The following is a 22,241-nucleotide window of genomic DNA, read 5'->3' on the forward strand; positions in this document are numbered from 1 at the left end:
GGCTACAAAATAACGAAAGGCACATTTTGAAAAACAATAAAATTAAAGAAATACGAGACTCTGAAAATTTGAACGAAAACTTACTTTTGACGTTTTTTCTGCACGTCACACCGGAATCAGACCTAACCTTTCCTGTCAGGCTCGGACACACTATGGAGGAGGAAGGGGGAACAGTGCCGACTAAAAATATGTTTGAACCATGTCTATCCGATAATTTGTTTAAAAGTTATAAGCTTTGTTACTTTTACTCCTCGGTCTCCCCTATATGAACTATTTTGGATAAACGGGTGTTAAATTAATAATTAATAATAAAAATTATTTAAATAATTAATAACATTTGATGAAATGAAGATAAATCGTCAATTCTTTTTTTTGGGAGATCATCTAATTCTGTGTCAAATAAAACCAGTGTAAATAGCATTTTCATGAATCCAAATTATAAACAGATGATTATTGAAAATCGTTGTCTCAACACCTCACGGCACAACTCGGCAGAGGTTGCCTACCTATTAGGCATGGTATTTTTCAGTCTTTCTTTAAATAATATTTTATAATTAATTTTCGATTCTTAGTAATACTTAATTTTCTTTTTTTGACTAAGAATTAGATGCACTGAAAAAAAATTTATTTGATTCAAATACCGGTGTATTTGGTTATTATCAAATAAATATTTTACTTGAATCAAATATTTCTTATTTGAATCAAATATATAATATTTGAATCAAATATTTCAGTGTTTGAAGCAAATACCATTTATTTGATTCAAATAAGAAATATTTGATTCAAGAAAATATTTATTTGATAATAACCAAATACACCGGTATTTGAACCAAATAAATTTTTTTTTCAGTGTAATCTTCCAAATAAAAAAAGAATTGACGATTTATCTTCATTTCATCAAATGTTATTAATTATTTAAATATTTTTTATTATTAATTATTAATTTAACACCCGTTTATCCAAAATAGTTCATATATAGGGCTTGCTGGATGCGGATTTCGATAAGCATTGGAATGGTATTTTTGAAATTATTCTCATTTTATTTGTTCGTAAAATATTTCATTATTTATTAACTTTTGTTAGTTAATTAATTAATATCTTGAAAACAAAAAATAATGCCATCTCAAAAATTTAACCATCGATTTATTATAACTTAAACAATATTCATGATTTTTTTCGCGCTTAAAAATGAGGGAGAACATGTTTAAAAGTTATAAACAAATTGTTTAAAAATTAATATTTTTTTTTTTAAATAATTTTTTTCTAAAAGTTTAAGGTTTTTCGCGTAAAAAACATTCTCAACATTTTTCTCTATTTTTAGAATGGAAAAAGTTATAAGTAAAACAAAAAAATGTTGCTCTAATTTGTTATTGTAAATATCTCGAAAAATATTAAAAATTTCAAATTTCAAATTTTTACACTTATTTAGCACCACTATCACTACAATTTACCGAATTTTGAGAAAAATCCGAGATATGACCCCGTATTCTCATATGAAATGCCTCATATAATATATGTGAATATATTATTATCAGTAATAATCCTCAATTGAAATTTCATATGAAGTTATAAATAAAAAATGTTTACTTTTTCTAACAATATATTTTTTGTTTAAAAATGTATTTTTTTATAAAATACAACTTATTCTCATGTATAATCTATAAATTTTTAGTCTACTAGATGATTTGAACTGATTAAAAAAGATTTTACATAAATTTTAAATTTACTTATTTTGTAACGTTAGGCGGTAACTGGGATGTAAATATACCCCACACGCATTTCAATTCGATACAGAGCTTTTCCTGGAGCAAAAATTTCGCGCGCACTACCGTAGATTAATTGTCAGATGTACAAATTGAATTATCGTTATGGCCCCGTCGCGAAAATATAATTGGTTAAGTCAGGAACATATTTTGAATGTTGCTTGGGGTGTCTAGATACCCCAGTTACTCGTTCTAGGGTTAATATCAAGCTAATAGTGTGAATAAAAATACGAATACGGATCAGTAACTATACTTTCAAATGAATTCGATCGATTTTTACAAAATCTTTCTTTGAAAAAAAATTTTCAATTATAAGAAGTGTTTAAGTGAAAAAGTAGTTATGAACTTTTAACACTTTAAAAAATTGGCTATAGTCTTTAAATACTTTAATCAAAAAATTCCAATATTTTTCATCTAAATAGACATATCGCCTATGAATTAATACAAATTACACTTTCCCCAATGATGTTGGCCAGAGATTTTCACTTTCGCAAAAATAGCTGTAAATATATTGTTTTTTTTTGACTGAAATTGTCAGATACAGTTGTATTTTTTTTTCTGTGAAGGTTTCAACATTTTTTTTACAATCAGTAGATACCATATATAGAAAAGAAAAAAAGGTAGAGATGGAAAATAATGAAGGAAACAGAATATTGAAGATAAATATGTGTTGTGTACATCTAATTATGCCGAGACTCCAAACGTGGAAAAACAATGGCCTTGTACATCCGGCGGAAATTATTTTAAATGAAATATGTAGTAGTGAAACACAAGTCGACTGCCAGACACTCTTGCGGACTATGTGCTCGCATAGATAAAAATGAATAAACATGCAGACAGATCGCGGGAAAGTTATATACATTCTTTTTTTCATGTCCATCCTTGTACGTAGAACAAACACTTCTTAGGTACGTTTTCAATGCTTTCACACTTTCCACAGTATTATCATAAAAAAAATAGAAGATGTAGTCAATGAAAATAGACTTTATACTCGATTCTTGTTTCGAATATTGTTTTGAATACCCAAATTTCTTCAAAAGTACAGATACACGCTTTACAAACGACTTTTTCGTAAAATTCGGACAGTTATTGCAAAATTGAAAACATATTATTTGTCCTGATATAGGGTAGAATTCCTGTAGCGTACTAAATTCGTCAGATCATATTGTAACTGGCACATATATTTTAAACCTATGGATGAGTACTTTAACCACGAAGTATTGTTAGGTTTTATAAAAACTGTAGGAGGGAGTTGAATTTTTTTGAAAAATGTGAACAGTTAATATTCGGGGTTGCTGATTACTAATTTTAATTTTAATTTATTCTTGTCAAAATTATATTCCTGGCAGAAAAAAGAATCGATTGATGTCTATAAAGTTTATATTTTACCAATATTTATAAAATTGATCAATATTTTTATCATGATGAGGAAGCTAAATGGTCATGAAATGAACAACTTGTTTTATTATTCATTTATTTATAACTTTCCCCGCAGTACTGCATTACACTTGTATTTAAATAAAAAAAAGAAATTGTTTTATGTATTGTTTCTGTCAGTGAAATATATATAGGGTAATATATGGGTAATTCTCATTACAGGAGACAACACAATTTTTCCCATATGTTTTAAAAGAAAAGATACAAAAAAAATTTCACATGCTGTTATAAATCCAATGTAAAGAAATATAATTTCTGTGTTTAAAAACAAAAGCCAATAGTTCCTTTTATTTCTAACATTATAATTTTGTAATGTTGGACTCTATTTTGCGACCCAAAAGATGTAAAATTTCTGAATGGAATGTTTTGTGGTTTTTTAGGGTCCTATATGTAATACAAATGAAACTGGAATTAATAGCAGTCTATGAGACGAAGAAACCATCTGCTAAGCGTTAATGTACAAAAGATCATATTTTTTAACATATATATGCACTAATAAATACAATTTTTATTAGCATTTTAGTATTGTCTAATTTAGTAGAATTGAGTAAATAATGTTTAACAGAAAAAATTTATTATTATTTTAATCGTTTCTTAATTTTTGATCGCAGTTTTATGTGTTATATCCATCTATTTTATTAATAAAAATTGATTTATATTATTTACATGAAAGTCAAATCTCAACATATCTTTTGGAGCAAAATTAAAGTCGCCACAATTATCGAAATAAAAATTTATTTAGATAAAAATGTAGAATTCGTTTATAATTATTGTAATAAAGTTGATATGAAGATTATTATTTTTAATGAAAATGAAGTTTTAGTTGTTTGTTACACAAAAAAATAAAATCGACTTTCAATTATTTTTAATTAAAAATAAAATATTTTCTAAAAAACATCTCAATTTTTCATTTCTTTTTGCTTTAATTTAAATAATTATACAAGATTTTTCTATAAATTTTCTTCTTTCTTATTTTTATTAGTGGAAAAAAAACAAAACAAAGAAATTATTTTAAATCAAATGACAATAATTTTAACAATTGTCATAGTAAAAATAAAAAATTAAAAGATATGAAAAAAACGTTACCTCATGTTTAATTTAAAAATAAAATCGGACAAGTGCGAGTTACACTCGCACTGAAATCGAGGGTTCCGTACTCGAAGCGAACTTATTTGGTATAAAAACAAATGTTTAAAAAATATGTGTTGTATGACAACTAATATAAGTGATACGAAGAGGAACAATTTTCTTGAATTTTACAAAATTGTTCCTTTTTGTATCACTTATATTAGTTGTCATACAACACATATTTTTTAAACATTTGTTTTTATACCAAATAAGTTCGCTTCGAGTACGGAACCCTCGATTTCAGTGCGAGTGTAACTCGCACTTGTCCGATTTTATTTGTTTTAGAGTTGTAACGACTGAAGAAATAAACTCAATCATGTTTATTAAATTATTTCTATAATCTACACATAAAAATACGTAAAAATAGTAAATTTGAAGCCCTTTAGAAAAAATTTTTTCCTTTATTGGGAGAAAATTTATGATTTTTTCTAAAATTATCAGTTTTTTCTTGACAGCCCCAGAAAAATCAACTCCAATCATCCTCGCTATATTTTTTTTGTAATCTACACGTAAAAATACGTAAAAATATATAAATTTGAATCACTTTAGATCAACTTTTTTGCGGAAAAATACATTTTTTTCTTAAATTTATCATTTTTCTTCAAAAATTTGATAAAAATTGATCATCAACTCCAATCGTGCTTACATTTTATCCCTGTATTTTTCACGCAAAAATACAGTTTTACAGCAAGTATGAACAGTCTGGATTGAATATTGTGTGCGCTGGGGAGAATAAATCATTTTTTTCGAAATTTTTGATTTTTCCTTGACAACGCTATGTAAATTAATCCGAATCAAGTTCGCTATAATTTTCCTGTAATTTTCACGTAAAAATACGTAAGTGTGTCAAATTTGAGCTCTTTATGTCAAAAGATGTGGCCGCTAGGGGGGGGGTACATAGTCATTTTTAGGTATTTTTCGTAAAAATTCATGGTTTTTCCTTGACAACGCTATGTTAATCAATTCCAATCAAGTTCGCTATATTTTTTTTGTAATCTACACAAAAAAATACGTTAAAATATATAAATTTAATTTCCTTTAAATAAAATTTTGTTCGTTTTTGGTGGAAAAATACATTTTTTTCCTAAAATTGTCATTTTTTCTTGAAAAACTTGATAAAAAGTTAATCATCAACTCTAATCGTGACCGCTTTTTTTCCCCTGTATTTTTCCCGTAAAAATACATTTGTATACTAAATATGAATTGTCTGGGTTGAATATTGTGTGCGCTAGGGAGAATAAATAATTTTTTTCGAAATATTTGATTTTTCCTTGACAACGCTATGTAAATTGATCCGAATCAAGTTCGCTATAATTTTCCTGTAATTTTCACGTAAAAATACGTAAGTGTGTCAAATTTGAGCTCTTTATGTCAAAAGATGTGGCCGCTAGGGGGGGGGTACATAGTCATTTTTAGGCATTTTTCGTAAAAATTCATGGTTTTTCCTTGACAACGCTATGTTAATCAATTCCAATCAAGTTCGCTATAATTTTCCTGTAATCTACACGCGAAAATACATATGTGTACTAATTGTCAGCCCTCCAGATAAATTTGTGTGGCCGCTAGGGGGGGGGTACACGATTTCAAAAAAACCGATATTAATAGGGTTCCGAACCGAGTACGGAACCCTAACAAAAGGAAAGAAAAAAATAATTTATTCACAATTTTTGAATGTGATTACAGCTTTTTTTAAAATTTTATATGAAACAAATTAAATAATTTTTGTACTGTATTACTAATTGTAAAATCTGTTATTATATTTTTAGCAACTTATTTATGTAAAATTGATAAGGGTGATGGCTGTTACCGAAACGTTGTTAATTTAATAAACTTTTTATTTGTGGTAAAAGAAAAACTGGCCTAAAATCATTACTAAAATGTATTTTTTTTATTTTGGTAACAGATTGAAAATTGAAGATAATTTGTTAAAAAAAACAATATTAGTAGGTTAAAGAAAAAGTCTAACTTTATTTCACATATAGTTTTAAAAAATATCGTTTTGGTATAAACAGTTTGCGAGATCTTTGCATTGAAATTGTTCTTTAAATGTGAACTAAATTATGATATGAATCACTCGTTTTAAAAGTAATTATATTCCTATTCCTATAAAAGCTTCAGATTAAATATATGTATTGTTAAAAAAAATTTTAATCTGTTAATATTTGTAAAAACATCTAAGATCAAAGAGATTAGATGATGATGATGATCTTATAGGTAGACATTTTCTAAAGTACATACTAATTATTTTGTCATTTAGTTATGATACAACTAAAAATAATTACGAATTAATTACTGCACGGAGAGACCGTCAGTTGGAAAAATTACTAAAAAAATTTACAAGTAGCGGAAATAAGGTTACATTGTCAAATATTGCTGTAGGAAATCGAAAATTCTACTAGCAGCATACTTAATAAAACCTGTAGACTATAGTAAAATTGTACACAAATTGGAATAGAAATTACTATAGTCTACAGTTTTATTAAGTATGCTGTATGACAAAGTAACCTTATTTCCGCTACTTGTAAATCTTTTTAGTAATTTTTCCAACCGGCGGTCTCTCCGTGTGTTGTAGTGCATGTAACTACTTTAAAAATCTTAGTATAATAAATGTTTTTGTAAGTGTATTATTATAATATATTGATAATTAAAATAGTACATTTTTAACTTTTTTATCATCTTTTTTAATCTTCATATTAGATTTTTTGAAATTGGAAAATTTGCCTATTAAAAAGCAATATTTTGCACTTTTTCTATTCCTTTGTTACCGCAAAAAAAGAACGAAAAATGATTTCATATCAAAAAAAGTAAATTATACTTTACTAACAGAAAATTTTCATTAATGATCTCAATTATCTTCTACAGTAATACAGTCCTATAGTCACTGTCCGTAGTGTATGTACTATAGATACACTCCTTTTATGAAAGGAAGTAGTGAAATGATCGAGAACGAAGTGAAGTGAGAAAAATAAAAAGTAAAAAAAGGTTGAAAGGAATGTGGATTATGGTGGGAGCAATGTGCAGAAGCTGTATGGGGAAAAGGTTTTATTTTTAACATGAGAGGATTGAAGAGTAAAGACGCAAGTGTTTGCCACTCACTATGAAACATTATTTACTATATACATACCATAAATGAAGTCCTAGAAGAAGTGGGGGTTGAAGTTTTAAGTTATACTCTGTTATTTTCAAATCTTTACAGATTTTAATTGTTACATTCTATAAGGCGTCTCTGAATTAATAATTTTTAAGCTTTCAATGTTAAGGGAAGTTTTATAATCCCTTTTCAAAATAGTATCTTATTTTTTAATTTTTAAAAGCATACATGAAATGATTTAAATTTCAAAAAAAGTCCGTAAATTTTTATATAAATACTGATTTGAAAATTGATTTATAACTTCAAAACTTCAGCCCCCACTACTTTTTATAGAATTTCTTCAAATATGAATATTTTTTAGAGATTTGTTACTCTTAACAATTAACCAAAGTTTTATGCCAATTCGAGAAATTAAAATTTTTGAACTGGGATATTTGACAAAGAATGACCCATATATGGCATTTTAGAAATGTAACTATAACTATAGTAGAAAATTTATGCACCGCAATATGTACATATACATTGTATGTATAATATGTAACAGAAAATGCTATGTTCGGTACTTCTTAAGCCCCTCCAACTTTCCAAGTGTCAGGCCCACTTTAATGAATATACTCTTCTGGTGGGAAACAATCTGACCAAAGTGGGGATAAAGCTACTCGACCGACACCAATTCACCTTTTCTCTCCTCCTTCCAGCACTTTGCAGCGATTCCCATTTTGCAGAACATTGCAGAAGTTCGTTCGCCTTCTTCGTGTATGTGTGTTTATTCAGATTTTCTTTCTTTCCCGTCTACTTTCAATACAAATTAAATAATTTTTTATTCTTAATGCGCGAAAAAAATTTAAATATTTTCTTTCATTAAAAATATTTCACTTAAAATGAAATTAAAATTTTTACTCTCATTTTGTTGAATTAGTGTTTAAAATTTATTTGTGAATCGCAGAACTGAAATTCGCATATGAGAATGAATGGGTCTAGTGTGGATGTTGTTTGGGAACCTCAAACACAGATAAGTTCATTGGATTATTGGGATTACTCCGTTGAATTGGCATGTCTTCAAGGTCCAGAAGGTATATAGAAATTATATCCAAATAAATTCACTTTATTTAATACTGTAAATTTTATAGCATTAGAAATTATGTTCCCATGCACTTTCCCAGTTACTATATGATTATAAATCAAAAGTATCTTATAAATATGTAATTATTGTTGGTTCAGTATGACTGCAAAATGTGTTACACGTCAAGTGGTGTGAGGTATTAATATTGGGAGTGCCCATGTATTTTTTCTTGTTTAAACTAGTTATATATAATTCAACAATTATAAAGTTTAATTATCCTCAATCTATGGAAATTTAATTTATTTTATAAATATTTATATTTTTCGAAATGAAATATTTCAACCCATTAAACTCATTTTTTGACATTACTTATTACTTTTATAAATATTTATTTAAATATTGGTTACTTTGAAGTAAAAATAAATATAAATATATTCTTTTTAAGTTTAAAGTTGCTGTTTTTATAAAAAATATTGGAAAAAAAATTTCATTTTCACACATGCCCTGTGCTGGAATAATGTATAAAATAAAAAAATTGAAAAATAGTTAAACTGCAATACAACATATGGTAGTATAAATATGTTTAAAAAAGAGTACATGGAAAAAGTTAAATTTTCTAAATGAAAAATTCAGATAATTTTGTACAATTATCTCAAGAAATCGCAAAGTCATTAGCATCGAAGTCTAAGTAGTGGAAATGTCATTTGGTCAAATATTTATGTAGTCAAAATGCTATTTACTTAAAAATCAAAGAGGTCGGATAAAAGAAATGAAGTTTTAAGTATTTTTAAATTTTATCAACTTCTATATATAATACATTGTAACATTTATTATTTGGTTTCAGATCTTCAATTAGCTGCAGAACTGGGCAAAACTTTACTTGAACGAAACAAAGAATTAGAGAATACTATTAGATCGCAGCAGGATAAAATTGAGGAGCAAGCCCATGAGATTGAGGTAAGTTAAAGTTGCACGAAGAAAAAAGGTTATATAATGTATAGGTATATGCAATTTGTTGGACTCTGGAGCGCGATCCAATGAATTTCTTAAGGCATATACAACGATTGAATGCTTTGTACAAGCGAAAAGATATTCTATTTATCACAGAGTTACAGCGTCTGACAAATTTGTTATGCTATACAAGAAATAGATAACTTATCCCACTTATTGTCATCGAGTTATAATAACATTTATATTTTTCCTAAAACTTCCTAATTGCGATTTTCTTTTTTAAAAAAGAATCTTTATTTAACACATTTCGTTCATTTTAACCCTCACGCGTATCAAATTATTTTTGTTAAATATTAGGTTTTTAATTCTACAGGGTGTTCATAAAAGTATGGAAACTTGCAAATATCTCGAAAAGTAAACATTTTCAAGATACTTCTTTTTTTCACTGTTGGGTCATGGATCCAATGTTTTGGGTTTAAAAATGTAGATTTTTTTGTTGGGAACAACTTTTATGTTGAATATTTTTCACGAAAATGTGTACTTTTCGAGATATTTGCAATTATAACAAAAAAACACATGAGCGATTTATGCCCAGTGTGTATTTTAAGGATTAATACTGCACATACTGCATAACTTATTAATCCTGTTATAGATTCTAATAACTAAAAATTCTGAATAAAAGTTCTATTAAGAGGAGATTACGGTGATTTTGAGGTTTTTTTAAAAGATTTTTTTTATATATATATATATATAGTAAAAAATATTTATTAGTAACCATTTTTTTAATAATAGTTTTAAAATAAAAGTGTGACAAAATTGAAAATATGCAGTTTCGAGAAAAACGTGTTTAAAGTTTTTTAAGTAGAAATTAAACAAAAAAGTGATTCTTACTCAACTGGCGATTCCGGCTCCATCGCCGTAATCTCCCCTTAAATATTTTGTAAAGACAAATACGAATTAGGAGATACCGTTTTTCGGATTAAATCGACCATTCTGGAGATGGCATACGTTAAAAGGAAGAAAAAATGAGTGTTTTTCTTGAATATTTTATAAATAAAAGAGTGAAATTCAGAATCTTTTGCATAATATTAAGTAATGTATATAATAAATATTTAGTCATTTTCTCATAAAAAGAATAATAACTTAAGAAATAAAAAAAAATCAATGTCTACCAGAAAAAAAAGTTTTTCTAATTTAGTAAAATAATTTCATGAAAAAATTACCAAATATTTATCAAATTTTATTTTATCTCCCACAGCACCGAAACTTTCCTAAAGATTTCCTATTAAGATTTATTTGAAATGTTCGGAATATTTAATTGCAATGTTTAGTGAAAATTGTCTAAAGATTTAAATGTACCGATTAAATAAATGTTTAGTGTGAAACCTTGTGAAACTTTACATCTTAAGAAACTAATGCATTTAAAGAAGTATTTATATTTATATATTTAAATGCTTGTATATATACTAATATTTATACCAATGTTTTGTGTTAAGTTGCATTTTCTAAAAAATTAAACTCTAAATTTCAACATTTGGGACTGATTTCACGATATATCCCCAATCAGCACGAAAACTTGCAGGAACTTTGTCGTGCAAGATGCATGCAAGATTGCAGCGCAAACATTTAGCAAGTTTGGTGCAAGCAACAAAATGTGCTCTTGTGGCAAGGTAGTTAAGCAAGCATGCAGCAAACTTGCAAAAAGCTTGCTGCAAGCTTGTATAATACAACTGCGCATCGTATTAAGTTTTGCAAACTTGCAGCAAGCTTGCGCCAACGTTACCCTGAAAGCTTGTCACAAGAGGACATTTTGTTGCTTGTACCAAACTTGCTACATGTTTGCGCTGCAATCTTGCACATCTTGCACGGCAAGCTTTTTGCAAGTTTGCTGCAAGTTTTCATGCTGATTGGGTCGCTTAAACGATTAGCTAGGATTTCAGTTCAAACGGATTTGTAATATTCGAAACCTAACTTAAAATATTCCCGTTTGCCAATTTGCTCGTCATTTTTGGTCGGAACTTTCCGGCTTCTTGACCACCGTGTACAGCAGTTGTACCAGAATAACCCCTGCAAATGCTAGATTTTCAGTTTTAGACAAATTTCTCCTAAAATATTTAATAACAAGTTAGCCAATCGATTATATATTGTCATAACTAAATTTTAAATTTGTATCTTAAATATTTTTGACACTAACTTACGTGAATTTTATTATTGGTATAGATTTTCACAAAACTTCCAAATTTTCAACAAAATTTTTTCGTCTTTTTATTGTTTTTCTGATTTCTAAAACTGAATTTTTACTAATAACATTTTAGTTGCTTTTGTTGCCAAATTGTGATACTACAATTACAGCTAGGTGCCAAATTTTAATATTTCAAAATGAATATTTTACAAAATAAAAACTATAGCTTGCACCCTGATGTACCGCAGAATAGCCCTGGTTGACGATATATAAAATAAGATTTTAAAGTTCACCTTTCAAATAACCTACGAAACATACAGTACTTGATATAAACTTTTAATTTTCTTTGCACTTTTTTTTTAATAAATATATAAAAAAAAAGTTGGGAAATAAAGTTGACACTTTCTCGAGTCTACGTTAGGAAACACAAATATTAAAAATTTTACTTGTTAAAAGGGTTTTGTTTGTTGTTTTTTTTACCTACATGTAGGTAATTTTTTTACAGTTGAAATTAGTACATTATGAATAGGAAATATTGGATCAACTTTAACTTTCAACCTTCTAAAAATGTTTAAAAATTGCAAAAATTAGCGTTAGTGTCATTTTTATTTTTCAAATTTTTTATATTTATCAAGAAGAAAGAAGAAAAGTGCAAAGAAATTCTAAAAGTTCATCGCAAGTACTTTATGTTTTGTAAGTTTTTATTTAACTTAGTGATCATACTTTCTCGTAATTTATAGATGGAAATCGTCAAAATAAGTTATTTGACAGGTGAACTTTACAGTCTTATTTTATATACTATTTCACATCTTTATATACCTTCTATCAATTTATAATATTAAATTTAATCATTGTTAATAAATTTCAATAATAATTTTTTTACATTTTTATAGTTAATTTGTATGTTTCTTTGAATCTTTTCTATTGAATTAATAATGTGACAGTTTACAACATCTCCATATACTTTAAATTTATGTTTTACAAAAAATATTAAAAATTTTTATAAAATTCTTTTCATTACGTGGTCGTGATATATTCAAAATAATTCCTGCAAAATATTGTACTTTTTTAAAATTAGTCGGCTACAACTTTAGTCAAAATACAATGAATTGATGTAAAAAAAATCAAACTGTTTTTTTTTGCAAAAAATAAAAATGTTAAACAACAAGAAAATGATAATATTTGAAATTATTATAAATTTTTTTGTTTTATAGTATATGAAGAAACAAACTACTGCTCTCAGAGAAGTAAACGACTCACGATTAAGGATTTATGAACAATTAGAAGTCAGCATTCAAGATTTGGAACGGGCAAACCATCTTCTCGTTGTTGATAATGCCAATGATAAGAAGCTCTTAAAAACGTAAGAAGCTTTTTAAAACAAACCTTTTTAAATTATAGAAATATTCAGCTACAGGAAAAATAATATATATTTGAATTTGTATAAAACATTAGTATTAAATATAAGGAAAATTCAATTAATTTATAATCAAAGTCAATTTTAATTATAACATAATAATCACCCATTTTGCGTTCTTGGTACGTAATATTGGAATGTCCGCTGGAGGCGTGGCTTAGCATTTTATCCTACGTTCAGTAGTACCATTTTTCGCCACTATGTCTGAAAGTTACTCTGATTTGTGCAAACAGGACAAAAAATGACAAAAATCCTACTTTCAATAGTTAAAAAAGTTTTCAACTGAAAGCGCTTCGCAGTTACGGGGATTCCAATACTATTAATACTGTTTTAAAAAATGATACTAATTGACTAATTTTTGGTATTTGTTAGACTTTTAAAATTTATTTTAAGATTTTTGCAAACTTTTTTAATGTACCTATAGTAACATTTATTTTATAATTATTGAAAAAGTCTTCGTAATTCTTAAAATGGATTTTAAAAGTCTAACAAATACTAAAAATTTTTCAATTGGTATAGGTTATCATATTTTAAAGCAGAATTAAAATATTTTAAACAATTTTTCTTTCCTTGTAGAGAAGTTGGTCTGCACTAATTTGAAAAATAATTCGTTTATCTTATTAAAGCATTTTATTTATTTTTGAATTAATTATTATTTCAGACAATCTATGACAATTGAAAATTTGGAGATTAAATGTGAAGATATTCACAAAAAGTTTGATGATATTAAATCCAAATATCAAATTCTTGTTCGACAACAAAGTACAAACGAAGAAGTTCAGGATAAAGTTTTGTGGAAAAATACGCCAGATGGTAGCATAAACAAGGTTTGTTGTTTCAATTCAAATTTTTTGTTTTTAATTTAAATTCGGAAAAATTGGTGAATATATTTCAACTTCAATATGGCAAACGATTATTTTAAAATTTGGTCGAATTTGCTTGCAACCTGATTATTAAAGGGTTTTCGGGATCGCTGATTATGAATCTGATATCAGATTTTTTAAATTCAAAATGGCTGATCTAATAAATGAATGTAGATAAATGAAAGTTGAAAAAAATATCTTTCTACGATAATCAAAGATGTAGTCCGCTTGTTGAGATTTATGTTTTTTACATATATTAATCAGCAAATCTAAAATCCCCCAATTAAGTTTCAGGAAAATTGGATCGGTTTTCAAAAAATTCAACCGCCATATTGAATCCGCCATTTTTAATTTTTATAACTCATACAATTTAAATATGAAATTGTAGTCTTTTTCAAAAGATAATCATTTACTAAAATAGTGACTCCTTTTTGGCATTATTAATTAGTTTTCTCACATTCTTTTAGAAGGCTACTTCAACCACAACAAAATCCACTTCTAATGTAAACGGTAATACACAGGAATATGTAAACAGTATAAGCAATGATGAGGAGGTAACAAGTTTATTAAAACAATTAAATGAAGTTCGCAGTCAAAGAGCGAGGGAACAAAAAAAGATATCTGATCTTGAAATTCAACTTTCGAGCATTGTGCATGAAAATAATGCCTTAGAAGAGCAGCTTAATGTTTGGCGAAATAAAGCGCAGGACGTGAAAAATCTTCAAGATGAATTGAGTACTCTAGAAGAAGTCAGGTATGTGCATATTTGATACTGTATTATACATTTATTTTAATATTTTATCATATGGCAAATACACTGCAAAAACGAGTGTATTATTTTGATACACTTTTATAGGCACTTTTAAGATGTTTTGTGGGTGTCTTCAAATGAGAAATAAATGCCTTATTTGAGATGCTGGATAAGTTTCTTTCCTGCAGGCTAAATGTACTGGTGAATATATTAGGCTCAAAGACCGAAAACGCTCATTGAGCAAAAACATCGACCATAACGCGTTGTGGCTCCTTCGATTCGTTTACAACACAAAATTTGTGTTAAGACATATGAGAAAAAGTGCTCTAAATGCGTTGTGGAAATTTAAAAAAATCCACAATGCGAAATTTGCTTTGTGGCTGTTTTCATATTCGACCACAACGCATTGCGGTAATTAAGGAATGCCACAATGCGTTCTGGCTTCTTTAATATTTGCCCACTACGCATTTTGGTAATTAAGAAATGATCATATCACATTTTATTTTGTAAACAAGCTGTTTGTTAATTACCTATCTCATGCTTTGATATTTAATTGAACATATTTTTTGTTATAAGTATGTCAATAATTTAAGCAATTGCAATTGCAATTGAATGCAACAAGACACGAAGCGATAAATTGAATAGTTTTTAAGAAACGTGTACCCATAGTGGGCAAAAAACCATATGTTCGTTCCAAAAACATTCTTAAAACGTTTTTAGAACGTTTCACGTCAGCCAAAAAATGTTCTAGAACATTATTTGAACATCCATGTTCTTAAAATGTTTCAGAACATTATTTGACATTTAAATTTAGATATTTAACCTCTAACTTAATTCAGACTGTTGCGAACTGATTAAAAATTTTGTGACTTATAAATTCTCAATGCATATTCGTGGATAGCAATAGGTACTGTTTAAAAGATGCAAAGGATAGAAAAAAGCTCTTCATTTCTACGTTTTAAAATTCACCAGGGTGTATAAAGATTAAATTAAAAGTGTTTTAATACATTTATTTTTACTGTCCAGACAAGGTCATCTTTGCGGTCGATGTTTGCGGGGAATTAACATGAGAAGTCATGAAGAATTAACCCTGATGATGGATCGAAATGGACCTGATATACCGGAAGATGACGAAATAAGTTTACCTGGAACTTTCATAAATGGCGTCAATGGACACTCTAATTGTTTGCTGCAGGTAAATTCATCTTTGAGTAACACACTCGAGCTTTTTTCCATCAATCGGCTTTCGCATGGGGCTCATCAACACCCACAACATAATCACTGTGCTTCGCATTTTCTGCTTTTCACTAGACATTTCAAAACTCTTCAAACCGTTCAATCTCGCACTGAAGACAAAGAAAACAATAACATTACTATTTTTCCGAATATGTACAGAAGTAAACATTTTTTTTGTGAAATGGGCTTGAAGAGTTTAGGACTTAGCTTTAAAAGTAATTTCATTTCATTTGCCTTAGGAAGCAGTTGCTACATGCATTAGAGAAAGAACCACAAAAAAAGAAAGTAAACATTTTGTTGTTTTAATCATCTGGAAAATATTGACTATATTATGGAATGCGCCGTCTCTGCTTTGTCTTTTTATGGAGTCAGTGGAATATTTAAAGATCCATTGCGTGTTAAAAAAATATCTCTCAACATATAATCCATTTCGTCTTCCGTTATTTATTTTAAACAAGATTTTACTGGCGAATATATTTAAAAAGATTTCTTAGGGTATGTAGTTTGTGTGTAATTTTCAAGATCAACTTTTTAACTTAAATGTTATTCATTTTTTTTTTTATAAACTGACGGTGTTTAATTTTATCATAAAAAGACTTAAAATGACGACAATTTGAAGAATTTAAACGGGCTTTTGTGTCGCAAGACAATGACATTTTACCATTTTTCTTCGTTACGATATTTTTTTTATTAATGCAATGTTAGTTAGGCATATACTGTTTTTTTTGTACTTTTACAGTAAGAAACTTTGCGTTTTAAGAAATGTTTAAACGATTATATTAAACTCAAATGTGTCACAGTTGGAAGGTTAAGGAATCCTGAATTTTGTTTCAGAAATTCTTATGTATGGTATCATATACCATACCATATATTCATAAAAATAATTCAAGTTCTTGCGTGTTATTTTTTTCTGTAATGGCTTTACAGATTCGCACAGAAAATTTTAATTTTTAATGTCAATTGTTTACGAAGTATTTGATTTTTTTACGAATAGGAATTGATAGTATTTTAATAAAAATCTTTAGATAATAAAGTATTAAAATTTCATTTAATATTAATTTTGATAGAAATTCTATTCAAACATTTGATAAAGATTGAGTAAAGGGTAATATCACTCTAGAATTTAAAAAAAAATTAATTTTTCTTTTATCGGTTTAACAGATGCTTTGAATTTTCTAGAATAAGGGAATAAAAGTTTGGTGTAAAATATGTTTTATTCGGAATATTCTTTGCTCTTTCCCAAGCGCCTCACATTAAAGATGTTTCGAGAGAATATCTCAAGTATCGTCATTTTAAACATATATATCTCTATAGCCAATAGTATAAAGATTATTAAATTTCTTGCTTTTTGGTTCAAGTCTTATAGTTTTCTAGAAAATTATCCACTTTTGTAGGTGTTTTAAAAAATACGATTACCAATATGATCTCTGACGTTGCCATTTTATACCAAAATTATTATTAAAAAAAAAAGAAATCCTGTTATTTTTTTCATTTTTTTCTGTGAGTGTCAAAAGTAATCGTCAAAGTTAGACCTTCTTTTATGTCGCTAGAGTGGTGTTACCCTTAATTTTTGGTATATTTCACAGAAATTGATAGGATTTTCAGTATTTGAGTAATTTTCATTCAAATAATGTTCTTTATTTTCCTTAAAGTGAAACAGTATTTAACAAAACTTTGACACAAAAAGTATCGGTGTACTAACATATTATTTAATATTTTTTTACATGCATGATAATGTTTTGCAACTTTTTATAGTAATTTTATAAATGTTGTAAGATAAATCTTCGTAAATGTTTTTTATGCTCTTGTAAATAACGCGTATTTTTTAAGTGCATGTCAGCTAAATTTTTTTTTCTCTATTTATTACTGAATATTGTGAATTGTTATAGTAAAAGTTATTAAGAATAAATTTTTGTTAAATAGATAATTATTCAATCGTTACGAAATTTTGATTTAATATAGTTCTTTTTTAATATATCGAGAAAAATTTGAAACCAGGAAATTTTTTTAGTAACTGCGATTTTTTTTAGAAATTAGAATACGAAGACTATTATAATTGAATTAATTTTCGTTTTTTAGTTAAAAAATAGTAGTATTAGCCCAGATAGCACGTTACATTTCGTAAATTTTTCCCCGAAATAGTGGCAATATTATTGAAATATTAATATGTCATCTCTCAACAATATTGCCGCAATATTTCTTTATAATGTTATTGTAATATAGCATGACAATATTGCTGAAAAATTGCATGGAAATATTGTATAAAATTTGCATAAAATATTTTGTTTTAATTTTACAGCAATGTTTCTTTAACAATGATAATAATATCAATAATTAAAATTAATTTAAATAATTATTTTTAAAACAATTTAAGTAAAATTTACAGAATACACCTTTTTTAATACATAAATAAATTAATTAATATAAACAAATAATAAATTTTTAAAAATTAAAAAATACTAATGGTTTAATGAAATTTATTCGTGAAATTCCAAATAATTACAATGTAATTTAAAACATTTTTTAAATATTTTATTAAAAATAAAAAATTATCATAACTTCTTCAATTTAACATCATTTTATAATATAAAATTTAAATAATTTAAATTTTTGATATAATTCTCATTGTTAAAGAAAAATTGCTGTAAATTTAAAACAAAGTTTTATGCAAATGTACAATATTGCCAATTATAACTTTACAGAAATAATGCTATACAATATTAAAATAACATTGCATACAATTATTGCGGCAATATTGCTGAAAAGTGACATTAATATTTCAATAATAGTGACAATATTGTCGCTATATTTCCAATATTAAGGAGCAATATTTACAAAATATAAGATTCTGTCTGGATAGAACGTCTAGTCAATATTACTCATAGCATTTTTGTTACTCAATGTAAGTACGCAGCATGACTTAATCACATTAACTTAATATCCAATTACGTATCTGACAAATTAATATAACTTTCAATTTTTTTCAAAGATTAATTTTATTTTTTATAAATAATATATATTTATATTTTATATATGGTGGATTTTTACGAAACTGTCTAATTTCAAGATAATCTTTTTAAAAAAATAAAAATTACTTATATAGTATATTATTCTTAAAAAAATTTCTGTTATCTATTTTTATAATGATTAATATTAGAAGAAATTTTTAAATATTCGTTGTTACTGAGCCTGCACACCATATGTACTGGAACAATGTATATAAAATAAAACCACTCTTACATACATTTATTTTAAATGAAATTCACATTTAGTATTTCAATCCTATCCTATCTTTTTCAATATTTTTTTCCCCTCGTTCCTCCAACCTCATTCAATCGTCTATACTTTTTCAATCATGTTAATTATATTTCATCTGCATCTGACTTTCTCATTCTATTCTTTCTTAACCAAACCTCAAGATTTTCAATTACCTTTTAATTATTTTTAACACTTACACTATCACTCTTCTTTCCTTGGTTTATACTTTAATCAAAAAACATTTTACTCTCCACAAACGCGGGCACAACCCCATTAAACTGTTTCATTTCACATAGGAGGCACCTAAATTTTTTAAAGGATTTTTAATAAGAACCTAAATAGGATATCTTTAAGGAATCCTTAAAGGAATCGGTATGGAAACGGAACCTGTTTTATAATTTATAAATTTAAGGCACAACATTTCCTTAAAAAAGTAAATAATTATGTATATAAAGTATGTTTTCTTACACTAAAATTGTTTAATAATCTAGGTGGCCTTTAAATGTATTTTCAGTAATGGTATAAAATTCAACATTTTCGTGAAAATCAACCACATAGGTTTCCTTCTTGTTGTTTTATTTACTTTAAATAAGAATATATTCGTTAATGTTTTTCTTAATTCCTTTAACGTTTTGATATTTTTTTGAAAGATATTTTAATGAAATTTGTGCCTTGTGAACCATTTTTTTTTATAACAGATATGTTTACTATGAGCAAAGTCCCAACTTTCATTGATTTACATATCCTAATAAATACAAAAAAACATTTTGTGTTATGTGCAGGATATAAACAGTAAGATGGGATTAATGGATCAAATTCAGGATAATTACGAGTTGATCTTTAAAGAAGATAAAGATTATAACTCACATTCCAAGACAACCGCCCTAAATACTTGCATGTCCCTTCAAGAAGAGCTTAGAATGTCTGGAGAATTTAACAACTTTCAAAATGCAACATCCAAAAAATCAGACAATCACGTGGGAGACAAAACTGCAAAAGAGAAAACAGTTAAAATTATGCAAAAAGGAGGAAAAAAATTTTCCGGAACTCCTACAGATTTTTCCGAAGCTGAAACTTTGTCCTCTGGATTTTCGGACGAGACAATCAATAAATCAACTCAAACCGATGGCCGACCTGGTTCTCTTCTTTGTTCAATTGCAGATGGTGACAATTGTAAATTAAGTATTTATGATGATAATAGCACATTCGAAAGTCGCTTTAATCACACACCGGAGTATCGACAAATTTTCAGTGAAATCGTCAGTGCTCTAAAACGAGCTGCCGAAGCCAAAGAAGAAAATGATAAATTACCACAAAACAATGTTTCTGATATTTCGAATATTTCATCAAATTATTCATTTGCAACTGATGGAACAGGTGGTGAGGAGACGGACGATACTCAAAGTGTCATGTCCTCGACAATATGTTCAGTAGTCTCCGAGCCAATCTTTAAACCAAATTTCAGTAACAAAGAGAGACACAAACCAGATTTAGAGAAAAACACTGAAACTCCGATAAGACCACAGCACCATAGACGTCAACCATTAGACTATTTGTCGATTCAGACGAGGAAGAAGTCGGCTAAAAAGAATTCTCCTAAAAAATACAATGTTGAACCACATTCCACACCTGATGTTATTCCAACTATTAATCCTAAATTCACGCACGCCAAGTCAAACAGTGGTGGCAAAAGAAGATTTAGACCTCTGACAAATACGGACCTGGAAAGCGGAGTTTGGAATGGTTACACTACTCACTTTTATTCAAGCAAAAAGAAGGATTCAAGATCAAGCAATTCCCATTCGAAGAGTCCAAACAATCAAAATAATACGAGCTTCGAATACAAAGATTATAAACCAAGTGTGGCCTCGCAGGAAATTGCCAAACTTAAAAAACTTGACATGTCTTATGCAGAAGTTCTTCGCATGCCAAATAAACCCAAAGGAAACAACATGCGTAGAAGTAGTTAAATTTTTTTTAATTCAAATTTTAAAGAAGTGAGACTTTTTATTTTATAGCAAAAAAATTGCACATTTTTAGGCTCATATCGAAATTCTTTAATTACATCAAATTGAATTCGACATTTTTTCTTAGTAAACTGTGTTATTAAATTATTATTATTATTATTATTATTATTATTATTTACATTTCAGTATTGGTGATGGCTTAGCCATTCAGAATATTTTTTGTACATAAAAAAGAAGCTGATTTTAATATTATAGTGCAATGAACGAAAAATGACAATTTAATATATTTTATACTTTTACAATTTGTATTCAAAGGTGAATGTGAATGAATTAAGTCTCATAGAGATTATAATTACTTAAAGTAAAATGTATCGGAGGGATAACAAAAATTAATTCTCATGTGCCATTAAACGTCTACAAATTACAATCAAACTATTATTTCTGAGAATTCTCGTTGTAATGTGTATATTGAAAAATTTTTCGTTCAGAAAATGATAATTTTCAATGGATGTCAAGAAACTATCATTCCTTGAAATTTAATGAAAAAAAAAAAAAAATCTATCCGTTTTATATTATATATAAGTACATTTTAAAGACAGGTATGGACTGCTATGTTGTGATTATCTTGTATTAAGGAAATTAAATCTTTATCGGATACAATTAATGAATATTTTCTTTTAACCCTCCAGTAATAAAATATTCCAATTATTGTAATAGAAATCATCTATAACCATAATCTCCTGTTCTTATTACACTTTAATATGATTGGAAATTTTGAAAAAAAGGAAAAATTATTTTCACATTGCTTTTCAATCCTAAAATAATTGAAAGATGTGTATAATTAAATAAAGTAAGGAAGACCGGTGACCCATGAGACACTTTTTGGAAATCGCTCGTAAAATCAAAAAATGATACAAAATAAGATCAAGTAAAGCATGATTAATTAGTTGAATTTTGAAACTTTCTAATAATTCACGTTTTATTTTTACATAATGCCTATTATTAATGTGATAAGAGATTTTGAAAAACATTGCAAATGTCTCATGGGTAATATTTAAGTTTCTACAAAAAAGGTATAATCATGAAATTAAGTATATTTTTAAAATTTTGGTTTTTGGAGGCATAATAACGGCG

The 22,241-nt window shown here is 27.2% G+C and overlaps 1 protein-coding gene across 3 annotated transcripts in view; it reads left to right on the top strand.

Moving 5' to 3' along the window:
• Positions 1-21,767, top strand: part of LOC127278958 (uncharacterized) — a 38,692-nt gene extending 16,925 nt beyond the window's left edge. For 2 of the 3 annotated variants that reach the window (XM_051300940.1, XM_051300939.1), the window contains exons 2-7: positions 9,327-9,439; positions 12,830-12,978; positions 13,694-13,859; positions 14,363-14,649; positions 15,673-15,841; positions 19,923-21,767. In XM_051300940.1, the coding sequence (XP_051156897.1) occupies positions 9,327-9,439; positions 12,830-12,978; positions 13,694-13,859; positions 14,363-14,649; positions 15,673-15,841; positions 19,923-21,110 (2,072 nt within the window). In that variant the 3' untranslated portion in view covers positions 21,111-21,767. Of the gene's footprint in view, positions 1-8,371; positions 8,493-9,326; positions 9,440-12,829; positions 12,979-13,693; positions 13,860-14,362; positions 14,650-15,672; positions 15,842-19,922 lie in introns of those variants that run through there. The other variant, XM_051300937.1, reaches the window with a different exon arrangement.
• The last annotated feature ends 474 nt before the right edge of the window (positions 21,768-22,241 follow it).

The sequence above is a fragment of the Leptopilina boulardi genome, unplaced genomic scaffold (assembly GCF_019393585.1).
Source record: "Leptopilina boulardi isolate dan_hultmark-lab unplaced genomic scaffold, ZJU_Lbou_2.1 LbouV2_213, whole genome shotgun sequence".
NCBI classification, from domain to species: domain Eukaryota; kingdom Metazoa; phylum Arthropoda; class Insecta; order Hymenoptera; family Figitidae; genus Leptopilina; species Leptopilina boulardi.